The 25,922-nt window shown below is 42.2% G+C and overlaps 2 protein-coding genes and 1 long non-coding RNA gene across 4 annotated transcripts in view; 1 reads left to right on the forward strand and 2 right to left on the reverse strand.

The window, feature by feature from the left end:
- Positions 1–25,922, reverse strand: part of LOC127529182 (uncharacterized) — a 333,856-nt gene that overhangs the window by 27,145 nt on the left and 280,789 nt on the right. The window lies entirely within an intron of this gene.
- On the reverse strand, positions 1,047–15,632 carry snx20 (sorting nexin 20). 2 transcript variants are annotated; one of them, XM_028809273.2, is made up of 5 exons: positions 15,374–15,632; positions 14,368–14,446; positions 14,040–14,218; positions 12,496–12,647; positions 1,047–3,132 (listed from the first exon to the last, which is right to left on the reverse strand). In XM_028809273.2, exons 3-5 carry the CDS (start codon positions 14,158–14,160, stop codon positions 2,461–2,463), a joined length of 945 nt encoding a protein of 314 aa, XP_028665106.1. In that variant the 5' UTR covers positions 14,161–14,218; positions 14,368–14,446; positions 15,374–15,632; the 3' UTR covers positions 1,047–2,460. The 2 variants fall into 2 exon arrangements, with proteins under 2 accessions (XP_028665106.1, XP_051788043.1); XM_051932083.1 differs by lacking the exon at positions 15,374–15,632 and having other exon boundaries at positions 14,368–14,734.
- Positions 23,172–25,922, forward strand: part of nod2 (nucleotide-binding oligomerization domain containing 2) — a 56,252-nt gene continuing 53,501 nt past the window's right edge. The window contains exon 1 of the mRNA XM_028809275.2: positions 23,172–23,246. The gene's annotated coding sequence lies outside the window, so the exon portion shown is untranslated. The remainder of the gene's footprint in view (positions 23,247–25,922) is intronic.

The following is a 25,922-nucleotide window of genomic DNA, read 5'->3' on the forward strand; positions in this document are numbered from 1 at the left end:
CGATTAAAGACAGGGGGTCAGTGGTCTCCCTCATGAAGCTTTAAGCATTGTGGAGGTATGTAGATGAAATGTGCTGATACTCAGCAGTTCGCTATGAAAAGATGGCAGTACTCTATGTGGAAATTGCAAGAAGTGTCCAGTACCGCATAATGGTGGGTACTGGCCAACTTCAAACACTTGCATACATTTCATTTTAATCAGGTTAAAGTTTTGCATAGACAGAGTTGGCGGCACAGAGCTGTCATTGCTGCCTCACAGAGTTGGGTTCTGCAGGGCATTTCCATGTTCCTCCTGTACATTTGACTGGCATCAATAAGTGTACTTAACTGTTTTAACACTGGAAATGCGTCAGTAATACTTATGGATTAATAAAAACCATATAGAGTTCTTCATGTACTGTGAACTAAATATCATCCATCCCACTTTTTACATTCCCATCCAATAATTATTGTACAATAATGCAATAATTTTCCAACATAACATAGTAATTTTTTTTTTATTTCAGTGGCAGGAATGAGCTTCCATACCAGTGCACACAAGGAGTAATAGAAAAATTTACACGTGATAGTAAACTGAACTAGCTGTGTAAGCCCGTGTTGTAAAAAGTAACTGGGCTCCCAGAAACTGTTGAAATCGTCAGAGAAAAAATTGAAATGCAGAGTCGGTGGTTTCGTTTTGCGGACGAGCTCGCCCCCTTTGTCTATCAGTGGCTAAGCGAGTTTGTCTTTTGTCGGTGGTTTCACTTCGCTTTCTTTCAGCTTCATGCTGTAGCCTCGTACTTTTTTCTTTTTCCGACTCGTTACCTTGGGGCCGCCTTGCTGGCTCTTTGAGCTTCATGCTGTAGCCTCGCACTTCCGGGCCGGACAGACAGACACACACACTTACATGCGTAGACATTTATATATAAGATATGGTGCTTACTGGGCTATTCATTTTTTAAAAATGAAAAACACGGGCTTTGCTTACAACTTAAATAATCACACTTTTAGAAAAGCCCGGAGCAAAACCCCCCATTTCTATCCTGAATACTCGTGAAACACACACGCTTTCATGTTTTTTTTTTTTTTATTGTCTTTTCAGTTCTTTGCCTTTTTCAGGACATGACTTACACTTTGGTATTGTCTTCATCAAGTGCCTCACACTAACAGGCATACAGTAACTACAAAGTAAGGTGGTCTGTTACTCAGTCTTACAAGGTCGCAGGTCACGCACTGATGTCTTAACAAAGAGCAGTTACCCAGTTTAGAAGGACAGGGTTTAAATGACCAATTGAGAAAATCACTGGCACACTGTGTTTTACTTTAAGACTAATATGGCTATTGGATAAAACACACCTTCACATACTGTATAATGTTAAGGTTATTTATTCAATAGATGATCCCCCTCCACTTACTTTACTACTAGTGGGCTCTCTTAGATCAGGGCCCTAGTGCAGTTGGACCCACTGCTGCTCCCTGGTAGTGCCCTCGCTGGGCTTTCATTAAAATGCTGGGGGCGAGGATCTTGAGGGGGGCCCGATAATGAGCTTCTTATCCCGGATGAAAACCTTACACTGCCACTAGGTGGCCCAGGTGGGTGAGTGGTGTGACCTGTGGCATTAATGTTAGGTTGTACCTGAAGGGCCGCTACAATGTGTGGGCCCATGCCACATATTCTTATTTGTCTATCCATCCATCCAAAACAGGGTTGTGGAGGCCAGAGTCTACCTTGGCAGCATCTGACACAAGATAGGACTCATTGCCCTCACATGGCACATGGCTCAGTGCACACCTCGGAAGAGCAAAGACATCCAAGCTAAAAATATATTGTGTTGGCACTGAGGGTTTGACGTTTTGGATGTTTTGTTCAAAAGACCTCAGGGGCATCATCAGATTATTCACCACCCGCACATTATTGTTGTTATTATTACCCATCCATCTTAAACCACTTATCCGGGTCAGGGGCGTGGGCCAGTTCAAGCCTATCCCAGCAATCATTGGGCGCAAGGCAGGAACCACACGTGGACAGGGCGCACGGATATCACAGGGTGAACACACACACACACACACGCCTCAGGGACCAGTTTAACACCATCAATTCACTGAACCTACATTAGTAATATGATTGTTATTATGTTAGTGACACCTCTGTATGAACTAACAAAGGGCACACTCTCCTCATGTGAGGTCATGGCTTTAAGTGTGTCTTGCCCAGCACCCTCCAGGCCCCCATGTCTGTTAATTTGTGATGTGTTTTCTAGATTCAGTGAACCCTTTTACCCCTTTGCATATGGCCACAGCAATTACAAAAACCCATGACCTCTGTTAGGAGTCAGACCAAAGAAAGCAGATCTCCAACTTCATGCTTTCAAGCAAAACAAATGTGTTGAGGAGCCTCCACGGCTGAACATTACAAGCTCGAGCAGAGGAAGGGAATGTGGAGCCGTTGAATGAAGAGGGCACAGTGCCATCTAGTGGCTGGCTAGTCTGTAAACTCCTGGATGACCAGCTCCTTGAGAGACAACAAGGATACCTCATTCAACTGGGTGGCCTGTATCTCTGAGAGCTCTGCCTGCAGATCTGTGATGTCAAAGCCCAGTTCATAGCCCAGGTCTATCTGTGCCACCAGAAGAGGACACTTATACCGATGCTTCCTGTTTCTGCACAGAAGTGAAAGCGCTCTCTCGCCCACCTCAAAGGCTTTGGGACTGTCCTCCATGTCTTTGTAGCAGATTAATAGGGCACACAAGGTGGGCACAAGCAGCTTAGGGTTGTGTTGGGTCACCTTCTCATGCAAATCAATGACTGGCAGCAGGAGCTGTGCAGCTTTGGCATAGTCCCCTCCCCTCAGGCAGCTGTGGGCCTCCTTCAGCTCAGGGCGAGTGAAGAAAGCCATGAAGGTGAATGACCAACGAATGCACTTAAAGGAATATAGCGAGCCCAGATACTCTTTGAAGGCCGCCTTGCGCTCTCTGATGGCCTCTGGATTGAAGTTACTTGTGAGCCGCTTCCGTGGCAAGAAGATACCCTCCATCTCCTCACTGAAGTCCTTCAGAAGGTTCTGGTGGAGCCTCTCGAAGTCACTGTAGCGCCGCTCAATGGACACCTTCTTGTCATCGTAACTGCCAGACTTGATCACCACAATCTTGTACATCTATGGCACAGGAGGAGAGACTTCTGTTAGAATCACGGCAGGTGAGAAGCAGAGCACAGTGGAGCTAAAATGTCGAGGTGTACGGGTCCTGATATGCAGTACAATTGCGACCTCATGTAACCGGGGTGTGCGGCCTACCTTACCTACTGTATCTTCATTACAAAAATATACAGTCCTTAGTGACATGGCAAGACAGATGTATGCCAACTTCAGGACATTCATGCGGAGGGTGAAGTGGTGGCCAAGGTACGGGGCTGTCAGGCCAATTCACATTTCTAGCTTGGCGTGTGACTCTGTAAAGTGACTTGGATAGTGTTCATTACAGAAAGGAACTATAAAAATAGAAATTGACTTCTTTGTGAAGTAACCCATGCAGTCTGTACATGTGACAACACGATGACTGACCCTACTACTGCAAGGTCTTGATATTCTGGGTTTCGGTCATCTCAGCTCACAAAGAAGAGAATGCTGAAATTACCTTTATCAAAAAAAAAAAAAAAAAATTTGGACGTGACAATCAGTAGGCTTTGCACCCTAGGAACCAAGTTACCAGAACTGTTTTTTTTAATTTTATTGATTTTATTGTCATCATTCCATAAAAATAGATCAATTTTTACAAAAAATAGGATTGAAAACAAATCAACCCCCACCCTTGAGAAAGAGAGCATGGCCAACGGAGTAAAACGTAAAGCTAGTAAAAATAAATAAATTGATGAGTTTAATAGGCAGATAAAAATAAATGGAGAAGAAAAAGAAATGGGAAGAGAATCTGCTTCCTCAGTGCTTTAAGAGCTTATTCTAAAATATTATTGATTAGATCCTGCCAGGTTTTGAAAACGTTCTGCACAGATCCTCTAAGTGAGAATTTGATTTTTTCCAATTTCAAATAATATAAAACATCAGTTACCCATTGACTTAAAAGAGGAGAGTTAGGATTCTTCCAGTTTAGCAAAATAAGTCTGCGTGCCAATAGTGTAGTGAAGTTTGTTTGTCCTTCTCCACTTTAAACCCATCTGTGAGTCCACCAAACATGGCTGTCAGTGGATTAGAAGGGATTGTGACACCAAGGCTGTCTGAAAGGCACTTCAAAATTTTTGTCCAGAATGATGTTAATTTGGTGCAGGCCCAAAACATGTGACCCAGTGAGGCTGGAACTTGATTGCAGCGTTCGCAGGTTGGATCTTGCCCTGGAAACATTTTTGGACAATTTCAAGCGAGACAGATGTGCTCGATATATAATTGTATGCTTTGCGCTTATGGAGCTCAAGTGAATTCTCTGCATTGCTCCCTTCCACTCCTTTTCTGATATGTTGAGTGAAAGATCCTTTTCCCATTGTCCTCTTGGATCTTTGAAAGGGAGGGACTGTAAAATAATTTTAAATTTTGTAGAAATGCTGTTTGAGTCCTCGAAACTGAACAGTATTTTTTCCAGCATAGAGGAAGGTGCGAGATGTGGAAAATCGGGCAGGTTCTGTTTAACAAAGTTTCTAATTTGAAAATAGTGAAAGAAATGTGTAGCTGGAAAGTTAAATTTGGAATATAACTGCTCATAGGATGCAAAGATGTTGTCTATATTAAGATCTCTAAGCAATTTAATCCCAAATGTTTTCCAGATATTAAAAACTGCATATGTTTGCGAGGGTTTAAAAAGGTGGTTCTCATGCAGAGGTGATTACCACAACTATGATACCAGAACTATTCTATAACATGTCAGTAATTACCACTCTGATGCTGATCTTTCTGATCATAAAATAGGTCATTACAAGAGGAATTTGTAATTAATTGCAGAATTACAGTATTTGAGGGTTCCTCTAGAGCAGGGGTTCTCAAAGTCGGTCCTGGGGGTCCACTGTGGCTTCAGGTTTTTGCTTCAACCAGATTCCTAATCAGTGACAACAACTGATAACACGGATCTCACTTAATTAGCTGGTATTTTTTTCCTCTTCTCTTATTCTACATTAAGAAAGCACAGCAGCATGATTTTTACATTTATAAGACACGAGCTGTATATACCCGGCGTTGCCCGGGGCAGAAGTAACGTAATCGGTGAAACACTTACATATATACCAAAGTAAACCAAATCGGTCAAACAGTTACATATATAAAAAAAACGAACCTAATCGGACAAACAGCTTCATATATACAGAAGCGAACCTAATCGGACAAACAGCTAATCTATATACATAAGCAAACCTAATTGGTCAAACAGTTACATAAATACAAAAGCAAACCTAATCGATGAAACAGCTTCATATATACAGAAGCGAACCTAATTGGTCAAACAGTTATGCATGTGCAGAATAATTTTACAAAGATTATGCGTGTTAACAATCATTAAAAAGAAAAGATTGAGGAACTCTTCTTCTATATGTGATGAAGCTGGATGAAGCTGACTTGACGAAGACGTAGGTGGCATAGATTGGTTTTTCTAAAACAGAAGAAAAAAATGAGTATCTATTATTATTTTAAATTAGAATGAAAATGAGAACCTTGATTAGAGATAGATTATCCGTATTAAAATATGTGCATGAATAAACTTTTGCTAACTCTCTAGCAAAAGTTTATTCATACAAATTGGCATGGGATGGCTTTGTGAAAAAGTAAAAATTAGATAAAAATAAATTGAGAATGCGTACTTCGATTTGACTGAGATTATCTGTAATGATGAAAAAAAAGTTTAGTATGTTTTTTTTTCCATACGGGAAGGATGTAAAACCTTACATAGGCACCCTTCAGCCCGTACTGAAGGGTAGTGTCAGATTCTTACTGACTAAAAAACACCCTTTTTATTCCACAGCTACCCCAAAAACCACTATTAGGCATTACTTTGGGGTGGCAGTAGTTTAGTTATGAAACAGCTGGGTCCTGAAAAAAATCTGTCTTATTAGTGGCTTCATCACATATAGAAGAACAGTTCCTCAATCTTTTCTTTTTAATGATTGTTAACACGCATAATGTTTGTAAAATCATTCTGCACATGCATAACTGTTTGACCAATTAGGTTCGCTTCTGTATATATGAAGCTGTTTGATCGATTAGGTTTGCTTTTGTATTTATGTAACTGTTTGACCAATTAGGTTTGCTTATGTATATAGATTAGCTGTTTGTCCGATTAGGTTGGCTTCTGTATATATGAAGCTGTTTGTCCGATTAGGTTCGGTTTTTTTATATATGTAACTGTTTGACCGATTAGGTTTACTTTGGTATATATGTAAGTGTTTGACCGATTACGTTACTTCTGCCCCGGGCAACGCCGGGTATATACAGCTCGTTTCATATAAATATAAATTATTAAACAGTAAAATCTTCTTCTGTAATTTGCTACCGTGGCAATTTGTGTGTCTGTCCAGGATTTTAAATGACCTGTAGCTCGCAAACCGTTGCACCTATACACTTGAAATGTGGTACACATATAGTACGTCACGTCTACTATCCGCTTTATGGGTGATGATTGTTTTAGTCTTTTTATCTTTATTTTATTTTATTGTACAATCAAGTCCTATCTGCGCACAGCAGGGCAGCCGTGGGCGGATGCGTATGGTGTATTCACTCGATGTTATCGTGCATTGCGCTGTCAGTGGTATTTTGATAAAAGAATTTGAACAACATATAAGAAGCGTATAAATTATTAAACAGTAAAACATTAACATTTAAGAAGTAAAGTTACATTAAGTACTACTGCTGTGCCTTCGGGTATACCTCATTTTTTGTTTGCCCATTATATGCTTAAATGTATAAATTTTTTGGTGCACCTACCCGAGAACACGCGACATATAACCGAGCGTGGGAGAACCATGGATTTTAAACACGCGTTGAGTTGATGTGCTGGTCTCCCTCGTGAAATAACTGGTAATGTTTCAGTAAAATCTACAGCGAGTAAAACGACATTAGCTCCTATTTTTTTTTTTACGATCTCTGAGATGTTGCTTTTTTCGGTTCAAGGCTTCATAAGCTGTTTTATGTTGTATGGTGTACTTATCCCAAACCATCATCTTTGAATGTTGCAAGACTTTCGCCTTGTATGTAGATCGGGGTAATTACATTCATTGCATTCCTAGTCTGAATCACAATGTGATTGTATGGGTGGTTACCTGGCACTGTAGGGTTGCCACCCGTCCTTTAAAATACGGAATCGTGCCGCGTTTGAGAATGAAATTGCGCGTCCCGTTTTGAATCAATACTGGACGGGATTTATCCCGTATTTTTTTTATCATTTTTTTTTTAAAGCAGCGTCTCATGCAAATCATCCCACACGCATTTTATGAAGATGCCTCCTTTCCTACTTTTGATTGGGTAATACTTGATGTCATCGTTAGTTTGATTGGTGTTTTTAACTGTCCAGTGAGTAGGGCGTGTGTTTCAACCGTAAGCAGATTTTTTTGCACTGGTATCACTGACCTCGACGACGGCGACGTTATACGTCAAAAATAAATTACGATAAATGACGATTTTAGCGATACTTTATTACGACGGCGGCTACATAGACACGATCAAATAAAAACAAAAAAATCAAATAATCATTCTACATTTTCAAAACGTCGAAAAAACGACGGAATGAAAAAAAGGCCCACCCGACGACCCACCCATTCCATTTTTATATATATCCATATTACTAACCGAGAATGCTAAACCGGATGATGGACGCAGGCACATCCGGCCATGGGCCGTAGCTGCAAAAAGACGTACTGCGCAGGCGCAAGAAAGGGCGGACGGGATACACACCAAGAGGGGGATTTAACAAGCCCCTGGAACACAAAAAAAAAGAACACAAAACCACCCCACACACCCTACAAGCAACGGACGGGACACACACAAAGAGGGGGATTCAACAAGCCCCTGGAACACAAAACGAAAGAAGACGCTCGCTCAACAACAATCCTCACCCACACACCCCCCCCCAATCAATAAGTGACACCCAAAGCCACATATCTAAAGGAAACGTCCATATTAAACATACGTCATCTCAAAACCTTCACACTAGGCAGCATAGGTGGATCTCATTAAAATAAAGCACTATTAACCGTTCAACTGGAGAAAAGGCTCCATATTAACAGTGAGTGCTATCCTCCTTAATACTTATCCATATTTCGCACGCTGAGGAACAAACAAGTCATGCATACACGGTCACGGGTACAAAACTATTCGGATCGGATAACGGAACCAAACACACGAACACGAATGAAACAAAAAGAATACACGGCGGCGCATACAATGCGCTTCGGAAAATACGTGAGAAAAAATGTCTCGGATCAAAAAACGCAAAGCTCAAGTAACCCCGTTACAGAGACGTGCCCAAATGAACAGACACATTGAACGTAGATGCATACAGCGCGCGTCTCAAAGTGCTGCATCAAAACAAGCACGATTTCAAAAGAAAGAGCTCGCGTCTCAGACATACAATAAAAGGGAGCAAAGCAACGCGCATATGACCGGCCAGAAAACAAGCAAGCAGGACTCAAAAAGCAGAAAGCTCAACTGACCGACATACAAAAACGGACAAGGCACGATACAAACAATGCACGACGTAGAGTGAAACGGACTTTGCGCAAAGCGGAGGCGGATCAATTAAAACTCAAAAATAGCGCGTCACAAATAATGGACATGCAACAACGCGGCACTCAAACACCACAAGCAAAACATGCCCGTCGCAGACATCAACACCAGACGTCTGCTAAACGCTTACGCCAGTTGGCTGACAACGCTTTCAATAATGAGTCCACTATTGAGGAAAATTCATTGGGATTAATGAATGTCATTTGCAATCATTGTCATTCACTTAACTTCACAGAAGAAACAACTGGCAATACAAATAATGAATTTACACGTTGTTGTCAAAAGGGGCAGATTAGACTGCTTCCTTTACATTCATATCCTGAATATCTACAGAAGCTTCTAACTAACGATGTGCCTGAAAGTAAAAACTTTATGAACTGCATTAGATCCTACAATAGTTCATTTGCTTTTGCATCTACCAGAGAACATAACAGGACACCAAAAGGCAATGGCCCATACTGCTTTCGCATATGTGGTTAACACAACGCACTATATTATGTCCAAAAAATATTAATGTTAATCACATTATTAACCAGGTCATTTCATTACTTCCTGGAGAGACACGGCTCTTTCTAAGCTCTGACAAAGTTGACTCTGATGACGACAATGAACATCTGAATTTCCCATTAGAATTTTTGAACACTATTAACCCGGACGAATGACCACAACACAACCTTACCCTTAAAAACGGAACAATAATCATGCTATTAAGAAACCTTAACACTAAACAGGGTTTATACAATGGCACACGGTTAGTCGTCAACACCATGACACACAATGTTATTCAAGCAACAGTTCTTTCAGATTCACATGCTAACAATACTCTTCTCATTCTTGGAATTGACCTTACGAGTTCTGACCTAGAATTACCTTTTACATTGAAACACCGACAGTTCCCCATTAAACCTGCATTTGCCATGACCAGCAACAAATCACAAGGACAAACCATGGACAAGGTTGGCATCTACCTCTCTGAACCCGTTTTTGGACATGCACAACTTTATTTTGCCTTCTCATGTGTTAGACGTTCATCTCACATTAAAGTTAAAATTAAAAATGATCCATGCCAAGGAAGACTCATTCAAAGACAAGACACCATCTTTACTACTAATGTTGTATACAGAGAAATATTCCAATAAAACATTACTCTATGCCAAACACTCTATTTTGTATTTATATAGGCATCATCCAAACCTGCACACTATTCTATATCTAATTCATACATCTCACTCTTTGTCATGCCCCAACGCCAGGGGTTGGCGAGCGAAGCGAGCAGGGGGCGGAGCCCCCTAGTAGATTTAGAAATATTTCTGCTTTTGCTATAGATTTAAATGCTTAACTCACTTTTGTTGCTTTCATTATATTTAACCTTTCTCTGTGCAGTTTGCTCCCTTCATTTTATCTTAATGATGACAATTAAAAACGAGCAGAGCAGACATCAGTGAATCAGGAAAGGCTGCAACAACTTTAGCGTCAGACCCACTAATTACAAAACAATGGATTAATTAAACAATTAGGACACCCGGAAAAATAGAATGAACATCAAGATGAAAATATTGTTCAAAAGAAAAATAAAAAATGTTATTCCCATATAACTGCTTAGTACATTTTATTTTATTTTTATTTATTTTTTTTTTACCAAACTTAGCTTTCTAATTTCTATATTGTTCCCAAAACACAGAATCTGGGCAATAACAGTTCACTTAATTAGCCCAGGAGTCCAATTGAAAATAGAAGCTGGTTGGGTAAAAAATCTGCAACCACAGGACTGACATTGAGAACCCCTGCTCTATAGCGCCTCTTTCTCTTGCACGATTTGGCTCAAAAACTAATCAGTGCATCGTCACCTCATAACAGGCTTAAGTTTTCCGTCCAGCTGTTTTAGCTGTAAATTGTCCTCAAGAAACGGTGACACACACAGACACACACACCCATCATTGAGATATTGATGCTTTTGGCATCAGGGGACCCTAACAACATTCAGATCTGTTGACAACTGGAAATCAAAATTTTTGATGAATCTAAGCTTTCCTTTCTCCCCCATAGAAGATAAGTTGGGAGGGGGGGGCACAAAACAAAAAAATCAATAAGACAAAGAAAAAAAAATAAAACCATGAAAGATTTTTTTTTTTGGGAAACATGTATAACGTGCCTTTCATGCTCAGACATACCTCCAATGACAAACCGATCGCTCAGCCCCTTTCTGTCTGCTCTTCTTGGTAAGTTTCCTGCTGGACAAACCAAGCCAGCCACCGTCTACAGTTCCTTCCAAAAGTTCTGTAATGGCAGGGGAACACACCCCCTTTTAACGCACATGGTTCCCATAGTAACAGAGGTACACATGTGGCTTTACAGTGATGCGCTGCTCATATTCACAGACACACAGGTGTTCTATAATCGCAAGCTACAGGAGCTCAGATAGTTTGTGGCCTGACAGCACAAGAGCTTGGCGAGAGTGAAAGACCTGCGCTGCACCCCGTGAACACCTGTTCAGTCACATGATCCGACTCTCTCTCAGCCCAGCCGCCTGACCTCACTGCCTAGCGGAAGCAAAGAAGAGGGAAGTGCAAGACACAGAAGAGAGGAGAGACAGAGAAAAGATCTTTAGAAGAACGGAAAGGGGGGTTGGGACTGAATATGAAGTGTAAAAGATTTTAAGTTATTTGAATAAAAGGGTCAGCAATGTGCAAGAAACACGTTACGTGTTCATCAGAATACTTAAGTGATTTATTAGGGAAAGGTGAGTTGAGAGCATTAATAGCCCATGTTAAACAAGAGGACATTTTACATTTCCTCTTTTTTAATGGATCCAGTGATCTAAGTGTTTTATGTTTTATTTTACAAGGATATCATGTTTCAAACGCATGTGGAGTGAACATGGGCTAGAAAGCACTGAACTTAAGTTTTAGACTGAAGCCATATAGCAGGCCCTCACACATTGTTAAATTTTGGGTCAAGGTTCAGCCAGCACAGTTGGTGAGATGCTGTGGGACATGGGAGCTGCAGGATGGTTAAAGTGTCAGGGGGACAGGGCAGAAGACCACCACCTGGGAGAGTCACAGGGACAGGGCAGCATCTGGACAAGGAGTTCACTGTCTAGGAGAGTCAGGGAGTCCACCATCTAGAAGAGTCAGGTGACTGTTAAGCATCTTATCTAGGAGACCACAGTCTGGGAGAGCCAGAAGGACAACTTGTGCTTTATGTCTCTTAGTATTCCGTACTGCAATTGTATTTACAAATCAGTAGTGAGTGCTATGTGTACCTGCACTGGTTGGGGTCCAGCTGACTGGCGGGCCAAACTGAACTACAGGGATACAGACTCTGACTTCCATGCTGTGACGGAAGCAAATCTGCAAGCCAAACAGACCTGTAGAAAAATGTTGCCAGACCATGTAACACAAAAATAAAGATATTTTATTGAAATACACAAAGAAGAGGAATACGAGTAAAGTGAGTACAAGTTACACCTAGATACAAAAAGGTACTGTTCAAGACCCTCATTGTGTTCCTCTTCATCCTCCTATAAGCCCTTCTTCAGTATTCTTGCAATGTGACTCCCTTTGCTTCACCTTCCCTACTGACTCTATATGTGCCTGTCCCGGGCAGCGGGGGTCATCATTTATGGCCACTTCTGCTGTCCAGGGATGAGTGGTGGGAGTTGTACTGGAGTTTGACCAACATATGTTGCTGCCACTACACCCTCAAACTTTACACCAGTTTAAAAGTTGGGCTTGAGGTTCTGGCCCATTCCTAAGGTTTTTCCCAGGTTTTTTGTCACATGCCTGCACCTCTCCTATAAGATATTCTTACCACATATTTTGACAACTGTTGCTCTTCAATTCTGGCTGAAGGGATCTCAAAGAGCAGCTTGACTGGTTTTTTTGGGTTCTTCACATTCCTCCAGAACTCCTGCAGCTCTTTTGTTGTCATTGCAGAGTTGGAGGACATGTTTAGATCCTCATCTAAGAACACAAATAAAAAGACACTTAGGTGAGATGAAGATGAGGGTGGGACAGGGCTCAATCTGCTGGTTAATGGACATAAATCAGAACATATGGGAATAATGGCCACCACATACCAAAGGTGTGTTCCAGCTGGACTGTAGTGACCGCTTTAAATACACAGGTCTGCTCATGATGATCTTAAATTGGTATTACGTCCCAAACGCCTGTATATGCTGGATTTTAATGGCCACTTAAGGCTGGATGTGGATAGCTACTAGAAGACACTGGTACTTTTGGCTTTAACTGGTACTTTATCACTTGTACTGACCTTTAGATGTCACAGGTACACAGGGGTAATCACAGACTTAGTGCTCACAACATTAAAATCAGAATAGGCTTTAGTGGCCACTGCCACACATAGGCTTCCTCAACCTTTTCAGAAACCACTCACATTGGATTTCGAGGGCTGCTTCAACACACAGGTAAGTTCAAACTCCACTTTACTGGCCATCTCAGCATGGCCACTACAACACACTGAATTTGGAAACCTGTGTATTATATAGGACCATTAGTACCAGGATTTGGTGGTCACTGCAACACATCATTCAGTTGGCAACTTGACCTTTGTGCCCACATAAGCAGACATGTCTCCATGAAGCAAATCAACACACAGGGCTGCTCATGGTGGACTTTAGTGGCTCTTGAAACACACAGGTATCCTTACAGATGGATTTCAGTGACCACTACATCAGAAAATGCCCATCATCACACAGATTTCTAATCGCACTACACCTCAGTGGACTCTGTGCCACACGGGTATTCTTGCACTGGATTTCAGTAAGTGTTTCTGCTCACACTGGACATTTACATGACCTTTCTAATTATACTGATATTTAGTGGCCACTGCATCACAAAGGGTGGCTCACAACAGGTCCTTAATGGCCACTGAAGCAGACAGATAAACTGACCATGCATTCAGGACTAATAGAACCAAACTATTGAATGCTGTGATAGGCAGAACCACTCACTGGGCATTATTAAGTCCTGCAATGCACATACTGGTCACACTGGTCCACCCACACTATCTGGGCTCAACCCCACAATGCACTGCTCTATTCACAGTCTGTTGGGGGCAGAGCAACACACAGATTGGCTCACAATGGATGTCCACAGATACACTAATTCTGGATTCAGATGGACACTGCAGCACACACTGGACTTAATGGTACACTCCAGCTCACACTTCTGCTCACACTGGACTACTGTAGATACTTTTCACATACAAAGCTCTTCTACACTGAACTCTACCAGGTCCTACGGTTTGCCCTGATGATATTGATGTGCTTCAAAGGAGCGTCACAACAAATCTAGACTTGCTAGCAAGCTGATACCCTTATAATGAACACAAACCTTCATCCAAGTATGAAGGGACAGGACAGCTGGACGGCTCTGGATGAAAATTTTTGGCTTCTGTGCTTTCATTCATCTCTGTGGGCTGTACATGGGGAGTGTCCCCCAGCGCCACTGCCATGTCTAACGGTCCCTGGAGGCAACAGGTGGTTTCCAGTTATGGCGGCAGTAGAGCTCACCTACAAACGAGACGCAATGAGATCATTATCATCCATGACACTGGTAGGCTTTGTGTCCGGTGATTGAATACTTTTAGTGCTCAGTAACAAATGGGGGCCGTATAGCTGACATTATCCCTTACCCAGTCACCCAGTCCTATATAACTGACCTGGTGAGCTCTGTCCTCTGTGACATGGTGCCACTTTTCTCTTCGTTCTGTGCCCTGATGCTTTTTGGTTCGTTTGCCCCTGCAAATCAGAAGGTTGGTTTTGATTATGGTTTATTATTTGGCTGACGCCTTTATCCAAGGCTACTTACAGCACCTGAGATACATTTCTTTTGTTTTTCTAATTGCAGCATGGGCAGGTGAAGTGACTTGCTCATGGTCACACCAAATCTCTACCCACTACACCACACTGCCTTTTTTTAGTTCTGTTACATCAGAAGTCGAAACATTTCAGAACCAACCTGAAACACCCCCCAAACATCCCGTTGTCTGACTCTTGATTGCAGGTTAACGAACATCTTCCGTCGTTGTTTTTGGACTCAGGCGGGAGCTTCACATTCTATTTCTGGGCCGCCCACGTGTTTTCTGGAGACAGGTCAGTTAAGACAAGCCGCCTGGTGTCCGCGGTGTGGCGCCTCCTTCTCAGTCTGCGGCGGGACGTCTGGCGTACACCTGTACCTTTAATTCTCCCACGTTTTTAAGACCTCATTAGCAACATCCTGGACACAGACCGGGCCAACCGGGTGTGCCATCCTGATGGCTGAACGATTCCCAGCATCGGCGGCGCTCTCCAGGCAGCACCTGGCACAAGCCACCTGCGTACTCACTTCCTTTAACTTAACCGAATAATGTTTGGCAGAGGGCTTCCGACTGAACTACAATCTAACAAACTAAACTTCAAAGAAATAGTAAACCGCTGCCCCTGAATGTCGGGCTGGGCCAACCGCCTCTCGCGTCCCATTCACAGGCCCAAGCGGTTTAGCTCGCGGGCGTCTAGTCGCATAAACTCTGCTTTATTTTTAGCACAGCGACGGCTGCCTGGAAACTCCCACTGTGGTTTTGTCAGCTCCATTCAGAGCAGGCGCTCACAGTCATCACGAAAAAGGAAAGCAGACAGAGGCCAATTCTACTGGCCAGTGCAGCGAAGCCGGGCCACGGTGGGACTCACCTCGATAGACTGCTGTTCAGAAATCGCTCACTGGGGCTCCGAAGATCAGACGATCGAACGCCTTTTAAAATGCTGCAGAAGCGTTTCTGAGATTGTGGAAGGAAATGCTTGACAGAAGTGGGTGGGTCGCTAACTGGCTGAAAGAGAAAGCGCCTACACAGTCCGGAATTTCTGAGGACGGCGAAGTGATTTGGGAACCGTTCACACGGCAGCTCAATTTCACTTCGTGTCCACGTTTTTGTGACACACTTTGCATTTTTGGGGTACTGTGAATAGAATTAAAAAGAAAAAAAAAATAATTACGTGGTGTAGGAAAAAGAAAAAGAAGAGATTTAACTTGCCCACAGAGGGCAAATGCTGGTAGTTAATTACATAAGTTGGTAAGGCTTCCATTTCTTTAGAAGGCGACTTCGGCGTTGGACTTAATATCAAGGTAATCGAAACAAACTCGTTTTAAAAAATAGAATAACGCAACTTATTGATTAACACAAGAATAACAAATATATAATACTGTAAGAGCCATTTTCCTTGTTCTATAAAATTCATGAATATTTATTAGATGACAATGCATAATCTATGGGAGGTTCCTATAACCCCCGTAAATAGAATCATATTGGTATGTTCTTGCCATTTCTAACAGCTTGGAGTAAACATTATTCTTCAGTTAGTTAGCTAGTGACAGCCTTGCCTTGTATAAGCTGTAGAGGCATACGGTTTTTAACCGTGACCGTGCCTTGCCTATGTGCCAACCGGCTTACGAGCCTTTTGAGTGTGTGAAGTAAATATGTAAGAAAACAGCACTTAATTTATGTGTTGTGCCGTACGTAAAGCGTACAGAAGAAGAAGCTAAGAATCTTTAAGTAGAGAAGAAGAAATTAAGAATCCATAAATATAGAAATAACTATAAAGTCTTTCAAGAAAAGCTAAGTTTATAGAAGATACATTTTTCCCTTTTCTTTGCCTTTTATTCTACGTGTGTAACTATTTTTTCTTTTATTCTTGTGTGGATTATTTGCCTTTAACTTTCACTAAATACTTTTAAAACGAACTTTTGGATTTTGAGAATTCTTTTGACACGCGCCTGATAACACCTTATATTCCAGCAGCTACATACACATATATATATAATGCAATGAGACAGAAGAGGCTGTCTGCTTTCCGGCTATTTAGAGTTTTAATTTATCATGGCACAGACACACAGTTTTACTTTACCAAGCCTTAAAGAATGGCGCCCGATGTTGCGTGTGCACTCTTTGTCTTTGCGACGTAGCCTTTTGTTCGTGGTGTGTTGTGCATTTTTCATTTAGACTTTTTTGCTGTGTCCTCTGTTACTTCATAGGATAAAGCATACTGTATTCTTTCTGCCGAAGAGTTTACAGGCTGAAGTTCCCTTTGTCGGAGTCCCAAGCACTAAAGAGTTCCAATAATGCCCACTAGAGGGGGATATCACCATGTACAGTAATTTTAGTCCAGACCAGGGCTGCGTGGGGTGCGAGGGGATGGTTTAGGTGCTGGAGCCCATCCCAGCTAGCATAGGACACAAGGCAGCACCCTGAGCAGGGCAACAGCCCAATGCAGGGCAAACACCCACACACCAAACACACCCGGGCCAATTTATCTAACCTGCATGTCTTTGGAAAAGGGAGGAAGCCACACAGACCAGGGGAGAACATGCAAACTTTACACATGGAGGACCCAGAACACAAACTCTGGTCTTCTTATTGTGAGGCAGCACCAAATATCACTGCACCCTCTGAATCTTTATGAAATAAAACATTTATTCTTCCCAAAATGTATTCTAATCACAATGAAGCTCGGTGGGACACAACTGGCTGTAACAAGAAGGCATTCCAAATCAAACAAGTCCCAGTACAGATTCCAGTAGCAAGGTCAAAACACAGTGTGGAAGGTGGAAAAAATCACAAGGCATGTAGAATTTCCAAAAGCACAAGAACTCACTACTCCTAAGCACATTCTGAATGAGCTGCCAGGAACTATAGGAGACCCTCTGGACATACTGTATATGGTGGAGGACAGTTCCTGGCGGTGATTGGCAAGTGGCTGTGCTTCTTGGGGGACCACCCACAAAACACAAGGCACATAACAAAGGCAACGGTAAAACAGCAAAATCAAAACACTGCAAATAACTAAGAAAAGTACAAATGAACATAAAGGACATGAAACAAGGACTTGAACCCCACTCAGGGGAAGAATCGTTCTTGAAATAATGGCTGCTTCTCAGTTTTTTCAGACTTGGCTCAGTTACTGTCACAGAGCTTGGCACGGTGGAGTGCATCTCAGCTTTCAGGTCCATGAAGAGAAGAGATTGTCAGCTTTTAGGTCTCAGAGAGGAGATGGTTTCAGAGGGTGTAAGAGGTCATTTCAGGGAGTGCCAGCCCATAGCTTTTCCTCCAAGACAGATGAGTGCACCTTCTTTTTGAAGGAAGGTGTAACCTCTTATTAATTGGATTAAAGTCACTTCCCGTTCCAGAACCAGTGCCTGCTCATAGGTGTGTTATTTTGTCTGTCATTGTCGTTGAACTATAGCTCTTTGTTCAGACTTGGGTGTCCATTTGGCACCTAATGGTCCGAGAGGGCCTCTGCAAAGATGTCCGTTCAACTCTGATTTACACCTTTGCTTTCTGATGAAGTACAGGCTGATGCTGGTATGAACTGCAGTTCAGCCATTTTCTGTAATGTAGGCTGGGGAAGATGAAGATGAAGGGGGCACCACTGAGCCCCAAACCACAGACACAGTAATACCCATCACAATTCCAGGTTTACCTCCTTCATATGAATACCAAAATACCAGCAAAATGCACCATACGCAATTCTCCTTCCTCCGTCAAGAGAGTGTTGCCCACTGCCTCCTGACTTTGACTCATTTAAATATAGGGCAGCAGGCTCTCTTTTAAAGTCGAATCAGGAATACTTCCAGTCTTCTGTCCAAGTCTTCCAGAGCACATCTGGGTTGTGCAGAAACCAGGGCAGTCATCCCCCAACAACACCCTTTGGTGGTCCACAAAGACCCTGACAGGACTAGTTTTCCAGTGTTCCAACTCCCATGCCACCCTGCGGGAGTCCAAATCGGGTTTATCCCTGAGGTACACTGCCCCCTGGCATGTGGGGGAATGACCTGCTCCTGATAAACTCGTTCACCAGGTTCTGCCATTACGATCTTGGGTCTGGGATGCCTGTCTTTCCTTCCTGGTACCACACACTGGATTTCTATATCCCAGTTAAAACTTCTGTCTTAGCAGGCCTTGTGTGCCACTAAAAGCGTAGCAGAATGGGCAGTGCTCACTTTGTCCTACAGTGGTACCAAATCCAATAGAAATAACAAATTGAACATGACCTGCATTTGAGTGCTTGCCTGGAGAGCAACAGTATTGTAACATCCTTGGTCTGGATGTCTCAGAAGGAGTGGGGGTACATGAAGAAGCCAGCCATAGCGGTGATTCCTGAGAGCACAAAGGGAAGTGTAGATGTGATCCCTTTCTGTAAGCTCTTAGGTGCCTGCTAAAGTCCATCAACCTCAGTGAATAGCCATCACTGAGTCTCAGGTAGGATCCTGGCTTTGGAGCAGCTGAGGGAGTTGGAGAAAGTGCAGCAGAAGGTGTTGCTGCTAACCCCAGGTGAACCGTGTAGGGCGTGAATATGTGCAGGCACAGAGTGAGGCAGCCGGGAGCATAAAGTCACTGAACATAGGGGTGGATTTGCAGAAGGGGCCACCCAGTTCAACCTCAAAGGAGTCAATGGTCCATTTAAATAGCAGCTACTGCCGAAGCTGTTAGAGTGTGAAGTCCACCAGAGAGCAGTAATATCATGAAGTGAATCTATTCTGTGTGGTAATCGCTTACCTGTGGCTCCTCTCAGTGGAAGAGGAAGTCAGTTTAGGAAGCATGAAGTGATTAACAACTGGGTCGGGAACATTTTAATATGAAGCATTTACTGTGCTACATCAGTTATAACAGGGTTTGAGAAACTCTAGTAAATTAAACATTGATTTTACGATGAAGTTTACAACATTCTACTTTAATGACAAAATAAACTACGAGTATAAAGTCAACATGTCAACTCTAATCTCAACATAAGTATCGAGATTAAAATGGAAATGTCGAGAATAGAGTTGGCATTTTGACTTTATTCTCGACATACACTTTTTTTTCTTCACTGTGTATTTTTTTCTTCTCCTTGGCCCTAATATGCTTCTGTAACCCCACGCCTTCAGGTGGTAATGCTATTTTACTCAGCTATTTATGTGACCATCATCAAGTCTCTGCAATGATAATAAAAATGGACTGACTATACAGTAGTTCTGAGGCAGCAAGCCAATGGAAAGAAAGCTAAATTTTGGACTTAGTAAGTTACTGTTCTGACTCACAAAATCAGAATGAAAATGACCAGGAGAATCGAAACTCAAGGAACAGGCTAAAGGCCAAAACCAGGAGATAAGGAGATCTTTCATCAAAGCCAATACGTGGTCAAAAATTCAAAGTGAAAAAACAATTGTACGGATTGGAGAAACCAGGAAGGACTAAAATAAGGAACTGTTAACGCAATGAAACGAGGTTTATCCATCAGGTTCAGATACCTCCGAAATGCCCGGGTGACCTTTATATTGATGCTACAGTGACAAGTGCACCCTGGGAAATTCTGAGGAGGATCTCCATGGAAATGACAGAAACAGTTACCTAACATGGCTGCACCCAAACAGAAAACGAAATGGTGTTACGATAAAACCTGATTAAATAGTGAATGTTTTAAGGATGGGTTCTACACAAAATCAAACACTAATTGTGCATCCCTTGACTCTAAAAACCATAAAATTGTTAGGAAATGCAGTTATTTACACAAAAAAGTTGGAGACCATAACTGTTGCCATGCATTTCCTGACATAAATAACACTTCTCAAGAGAGCTTTCAAGAAGGTTTTGTGAACAGGTTTTGCTCCTCTCGGCACTCTGAAATTGTCCACTACTGTTTTTCGTCCATTCCCACCAGTCCTGGTTCATGACCTCATTTCTGCATCACTTTGGTAGCCCCGTGTTTCTGTGAGAACTGCTATAAATTCTGACAATTTGCTGGAAGTGGAGTTCATTTTTGCAAACCTCAGAACTACAGCAAAGGCCATTTATTGATGTTCCTTAACTTTTTTCTTTCTAGTTAAATGGGGTTATGGAGGAGGTGCCCCAACTCTTGTACCATCATTCTCCTCTTCAACCCCCCCCCCCCCTCCCAGTTTTGCAGAGCATAGCCATAGGAGAGCCATTTTAGGTTCCCACAGGAAGGCCCCAGAAGGAACCTGTATTTATTTAGATCCACAACAGGTAAGAATATAAATAGATAACACATCTGTGAAATAGCAATAGATTAATGGTTTTAGAAGGGCTCTCATGATACAACCACACAAGTTTTCCTGACCTTTTAATATTGTGCTATAGGTGGCCTACTATACATTAAAGATTTTTATTTTATCCACAACATTAGGAACCTTTCCAAAGCCCAAAGAACCTTCCTCATAAGTGAAGAACTCTGCCCAGGTCTATATGGTTCTTTGTCAAGCAATGGTTCTGCAAAGAACTACACCACCATGTAAAATATTATTTAGAATAGTGCAAATGTGCATGCCGTGCTAGAAAAAGCCAAACAAAACTGAATGGAAGAAGCTCTGAATTCATCATCCTCATGTGCGTCTTAAGCGTTGGTAATAAATGTGATACTTGATGGCTGAAGATCTATGTCCACTTACAGATTACTCACTATACTCCCAGAACACGATGAACCAATCAAAAACCATTACTTGCTAAAGCCCACCACCTCAACTTTGATTTGAGTGGAAGTCCATCCATCCATTTTCCAATCCGCTGAATCCGAACACAGGGTCACGGGGGTCTGCTGGAGCCAATCCCAGCCAACACAGGGCACAAGGCAGGAACCAATCCCGGGCAGGGTGCCAACCCACCGCAGGACACACACAAACACACCCACACAGCACACACTAGGGCCAATTTAGAATCGCCAATCCACCTAACCTGCATGTCTTTGGAATGTGGGAGGAAACTGGAGTGCCCGGAGGAAACCCACGGAGACACGGGGAGAACATGCAAACTCCACGCAGGGAGGACCTGGGAAGCAAACCCAGGTCCCCAGATCACCCAACTGCGAGGCAGCAGCGCTACCCACTGCGCCACTGTGCTGCCCTTGAGTGGAAGTGACAGTTTAAATTCCAAGGCTTATTTTATGCCACATATGGTGTCGTTAACATAAATAAAAAAAAAATGTAAAAAAATAGTAACAAATTGCATTTCGTAGCACATTTAATTATTTACACTTAATATTTTTTTTGTTTATGTATGGTCACACCACATAATATTATTTATTTATTTACAATAGTTCTAGATCAGGGGTGGGCAAAGTCATTCCTGGAGGGCCGCAGTGGCCGCGGGTTTTTATTCCAACCCAGTTGTTTAATTAGAAAACAATCCTTGCCAATAATTACATTTCATGGCTTGTTAGTGCTTTAACTCTGCTATGTCAAGTCATTCTCAAATCCTAGATTTTTTTTTCCATTCTAAAGATATCCAAATATTTTGAAGTGTAAAACGGATGGGTAATTCTCAGTCCTTGACTTTTTTGTCTTCTCTTTCCTTCCAAGTATTTAATTAAACCAAATAGTGCATGATAAATACACACAGGCGTAAAGGGTAACAAGCAAAATGGATAACTGCTGGTTTCTTTTGTCATTTGCATCTTATTGCTAATAAGGAGCAATTAAAAACCAAGAATGCAGCTGTTTAAGACTTAAATAAGCAATAAGGGTTCAAAATCTTAACGAGGGAGATAACTAAAATGAAACAGAAGTGTTTCTAGAGCAATTAGTGCTTCTTATTAAACAATTGGGTTGGAACAAAAGCCTGCAGCCACTGCGGCCCTCCAGGAATGACTTTGCACATCCCTGTTCTAGATAGTGGTGGCTCTGAGCCTAAGGATCTGTGGCGCAATCGGGAATTGCCATTCAGAATCCCATAAACTCTAGAAGTGACTCTACTCCGTTGGGCCCTTCAACAAGGCTCTAAACCTGCAATTACTTTGTCCTGGGTATGACGTTAATCAGCATCCAGCCTTGCAAGCAGGTCATCGAATGTACAGGGCACAATTAGGGGTTGTTGGTATGATTGGCACTCCAGTAAAAAAAACTCACACTGTTCTAGTGTAGTGCTGAAGTGTCACCCGCTGCACTTTCAGCTTGTGGCAACGACCTATCACTGCATGCTCCGAAAACTTACACGAGTAAACATGGCAGGCACACCTTCTGTGTGGAGTTTGCACGTTCTTCAGTGCACCTGTTGGTTGTTGTTCTGGTACTCAGAATTCGAGTCAGCCCGTGTTTGTGGGTGGGCACGTGCCTGTGTGGGTCACGGGAAGAAATGGCGTCCCGGCTCGGGTTGATTCCTGTCATTATGCCTGGACATTGCTGGGTCCCACTCCGCTAGTAAGATCGATCTAAAGTGCTGCGTTATGTTAAGCAGGGGTCGAAATAAGACAGGGGGGAATCGCATAGAGGCTAATGCTTTGTCTCACTCTACCCCGAGTAGCGGCGAAAGGAATTACAGCGCTCTGCCTTCAAGAGAGACACTAACCCCCTATCTCCTCATCGATATATTCACTGACTGAGGTACATAAACAAAAAATCAAAACAAAGTGTTGCGGCCCTGGATGTAAGAATCCAGTTTTTGTTTGCCGCTACGCTTCTTGCTCTACCGGCACAGATTGGTTTCCGCCCTTTTGTTGACCCCGCCCCAAGGGTGTGGTTTTTTTCGGGCGCGCTTTACTAGGAACGCAGAGGCTGCGAAAAGGACAAGGCGGACAGGTGAGAGCTCGTGTTAAAAAGTGGCTTAAGGCAGACCAATGAGCTGTCGGTGGGGGTCCTCGATTTCGGCGTGTATCGCGCGGATGTCATTGTCGCCAACGTTTCTCACTTCCGCACTCAACAGGGGCTGTCATGTCATGTTTTTTTTTTGTTTGTAGTTGGCTAAGCATAGGTGGTTCTTTGAAACGCGCCGCTCAAACCCGGGGCCTTACTTATAAAACGATTATACGAACAGAGACACCTCAAGTATCCTTCCCTAATCCCGCAAGTAATCTATAATAGCCCGGAAACTGCTGTCGGTTTAACTGTCGGGAAAATCCTCGGCGAATAATTTCATTAAGAATTTTCTGAACGATTACCCCATCCTCCACCAGTTAGAGTTTTCACAGGAGGAACGACCACTCCCCTGCCAGAAATTAAGTGTAAAGTGTGTAGCTGTGATTTGCAGTGACTGCGAACAGATTTAACCATCCATTACATGGAACCTGAGGTAAAGTGAATCTTATAAAGCTTGAAAGTGACGAGAAAACTGAAAGCATTCCTACGATTTCGATCTCTGCCTTTTTATTTTCGTTTGGGAGCCCCGTGGCGGTAAGATATTTATAATAAAGTTGTAACAGACACATACAGTATCTAATTTGGGTTAAGATAACATCAACTGTGAAAGCGTTAAAAGTATACAAGTTAGACGATGTACGCATGGCGTAACATTCAAGTGCGTTCGGCTGCTAAGTTAACTGATGTGAAAGTTGGAGGTTTCAGATTTTTTTGTTTACCTCACCCAAGAGTCAGCTTTCACATTTTTGTTTTTTTTAAATATTTTTATTCAGAAATAATAGCGATAATGAATGGAATTACATGTGTTAGTAGACTGCATTAAATACGTGCTTTTGAGTAGCACTTGACACAACGGAGTACTGTACAAAGAGGCTTGTGGCGGCTCAGTGGCTTTAGAAGTTCTCAATTCAAGCGATGTGAAAATGGCATCGGCTTATGTATGTTAGTGGTGGAGGGTCTGTGACTAATTGTTATTCAACTTTTTTGAAAGTATCCCCAATAGAGAAGTACTGTATCCAATAATTAGTTTTTGAAGAATAACTTAATACAAAATGACCAATACGATCCAATAAGATCAGCCCATATTATCTGTCATGCAGGGCAATCTTGACGTATGAACATTGGGGGGGGGGGGGGGGGGGGTTGTTAATGCAGGATGTTTCTGCTTTGCTATCAAAACACGAGCTCCAGTGCACTACTTTATCCTGGGGTATATGATGCTGTTAAGATGGCCCTGGGAAAGGAGAAAAGCAACTGAAGTAAGTCCTCCGTCTAGCCGTTAATATTAGCTAAAACACAGCAGTTCGTTAAAATTATTAAAATAAGAACCTGGAAAGGAACTGATTTATTGTATTTCGGAAATACAAAAGATGATAGTAATATTAACGAGGCTGAAGAATAAACTGCAAATAAGTAGCCAAATTCAGCCTTGTGTAATCTTAAAGATTTTATTTCGTACCTGAAGATGCACAGAAGTAAAAGCGGCCGAGTCCCAGGTATGTGGTTGATAAGAAAGTCTTCTGTTTGCCTCTGATCAGAGCTCTAAAGTTGTTTGAAACAGTAGCTGCAAATATGCACCTGAAATTTAGACTCCTAAAACAAGGGTCAAATATTCACTTCAAAATATTAGTTGGCGGTGCTTTGGGCTTTCCCTGTCCAGTGCCTAAACTGATACAGCCGGTGCAGCTCAGCGTATCTCATACTGGCTCATTCGCCTCGTGATCGTCTTCTCTGATGCACCTCATAGATCTGCAATCTGTCGTACTTTTAAAACGTTTAAAAGAAAGCGTTCGATTGAATCAGCTGGAATATCAAAGGGTGGGCATTCAGGGCTGCTAACTTTGTCACCTGAACTGGCGTGTAGCCTAGTCCGTTGCACCAGCTGTAATTGTTTCATCGACATCGTAGTCGAAAAGGGCCGCCAACGTGGTGATTTCTTCTGATAAATCTTCAATTGTCTCTCTGAAATACGTGATAACTTTGGTAGAATCAATTTCGTCGGCAGTAGTAAGCATTTTTTTTAATTCTTGTGCTGTCTCATTTACCTCCATCTCCCGTATTGAATGCGCAATGTACAGAAGATGATTCACCAATCAAAACACAGTATGCGCTAGACCCCACCCTTTCAACTTTGACGAATGAAAGTGACAGTTTGATTTCAAGCGTTTGGAGGAATGTTACGAAAAATACATTAATAAGCAACAACAACAAAAAAAAAACATATTTCTTGGCACATTTATTTATTTTTGCTCACATTTCGCAGTAGTTTTATTTATTTGCGCATTTATTTATTTATCTAGCTATTTATTTAATTAATTACATTAATTAATTACTTTGTCCGGAATATTCCTCCATATATTGAGGGCAAATGCACCCTTCCTGTGTTATCAATTAGTTTAAACACCGTTTAGCTACAAGTTGATAACATAGGTTCTTTACAATAATAATCTGCAGATAATATTGTTCAGTCAGTTCAGACTTTTATATGCTTACGTGATTGCTTTCCCTTTAATTTATTTCCAAAGAAATATTTTTTTTGTACTCCATTAGTTAACTTATGTAAAGCAGCCAGAAGAAGGGCGCTGCTGTGTGAGCTGTTTGTACGTGACAAAATATACT

The sequence above is a fragment of the Erpetoichthys calabaricus genome, chromosome 9 (genome assembly GCF_900747795.2).
Source record: "Erpetoichthys calabaricus chromosome 9, fErpCal1.3, whole genome shotgun sequence".
Taxonomy (NCBI): Eukaryota; Metazoa; Chordata; class Cladistia; order Polypteriformes; family Polypteridae; genus Erpetoichthys; species Erpetoichthys calabaricus.

Bases quoted from the DNA above. Each gene is read 5' to 3' on its own strand.
- snx20 (XM_028809273.2), bottom strand. From the start codon at position 14,160: ATGGCAGTGGCGCTGGGGGACACTCCCCATGTACAGCCCACAGAGATG. The intron at 12,648-14,039 runs GTTTGTGTTCAT...TTGTGTTCTTAG, and splicing joins CCCTTCATACTTGGATGAAG to ATGAGGATCTAAACATGTCC. The intron at 3,133-12,495 runs GTAAGAATATCT...CCTGTGCCATAG, and splicing joins AACAGTTGTCAAAATATGTG to ATGTACAAGATTGTGGTGAT.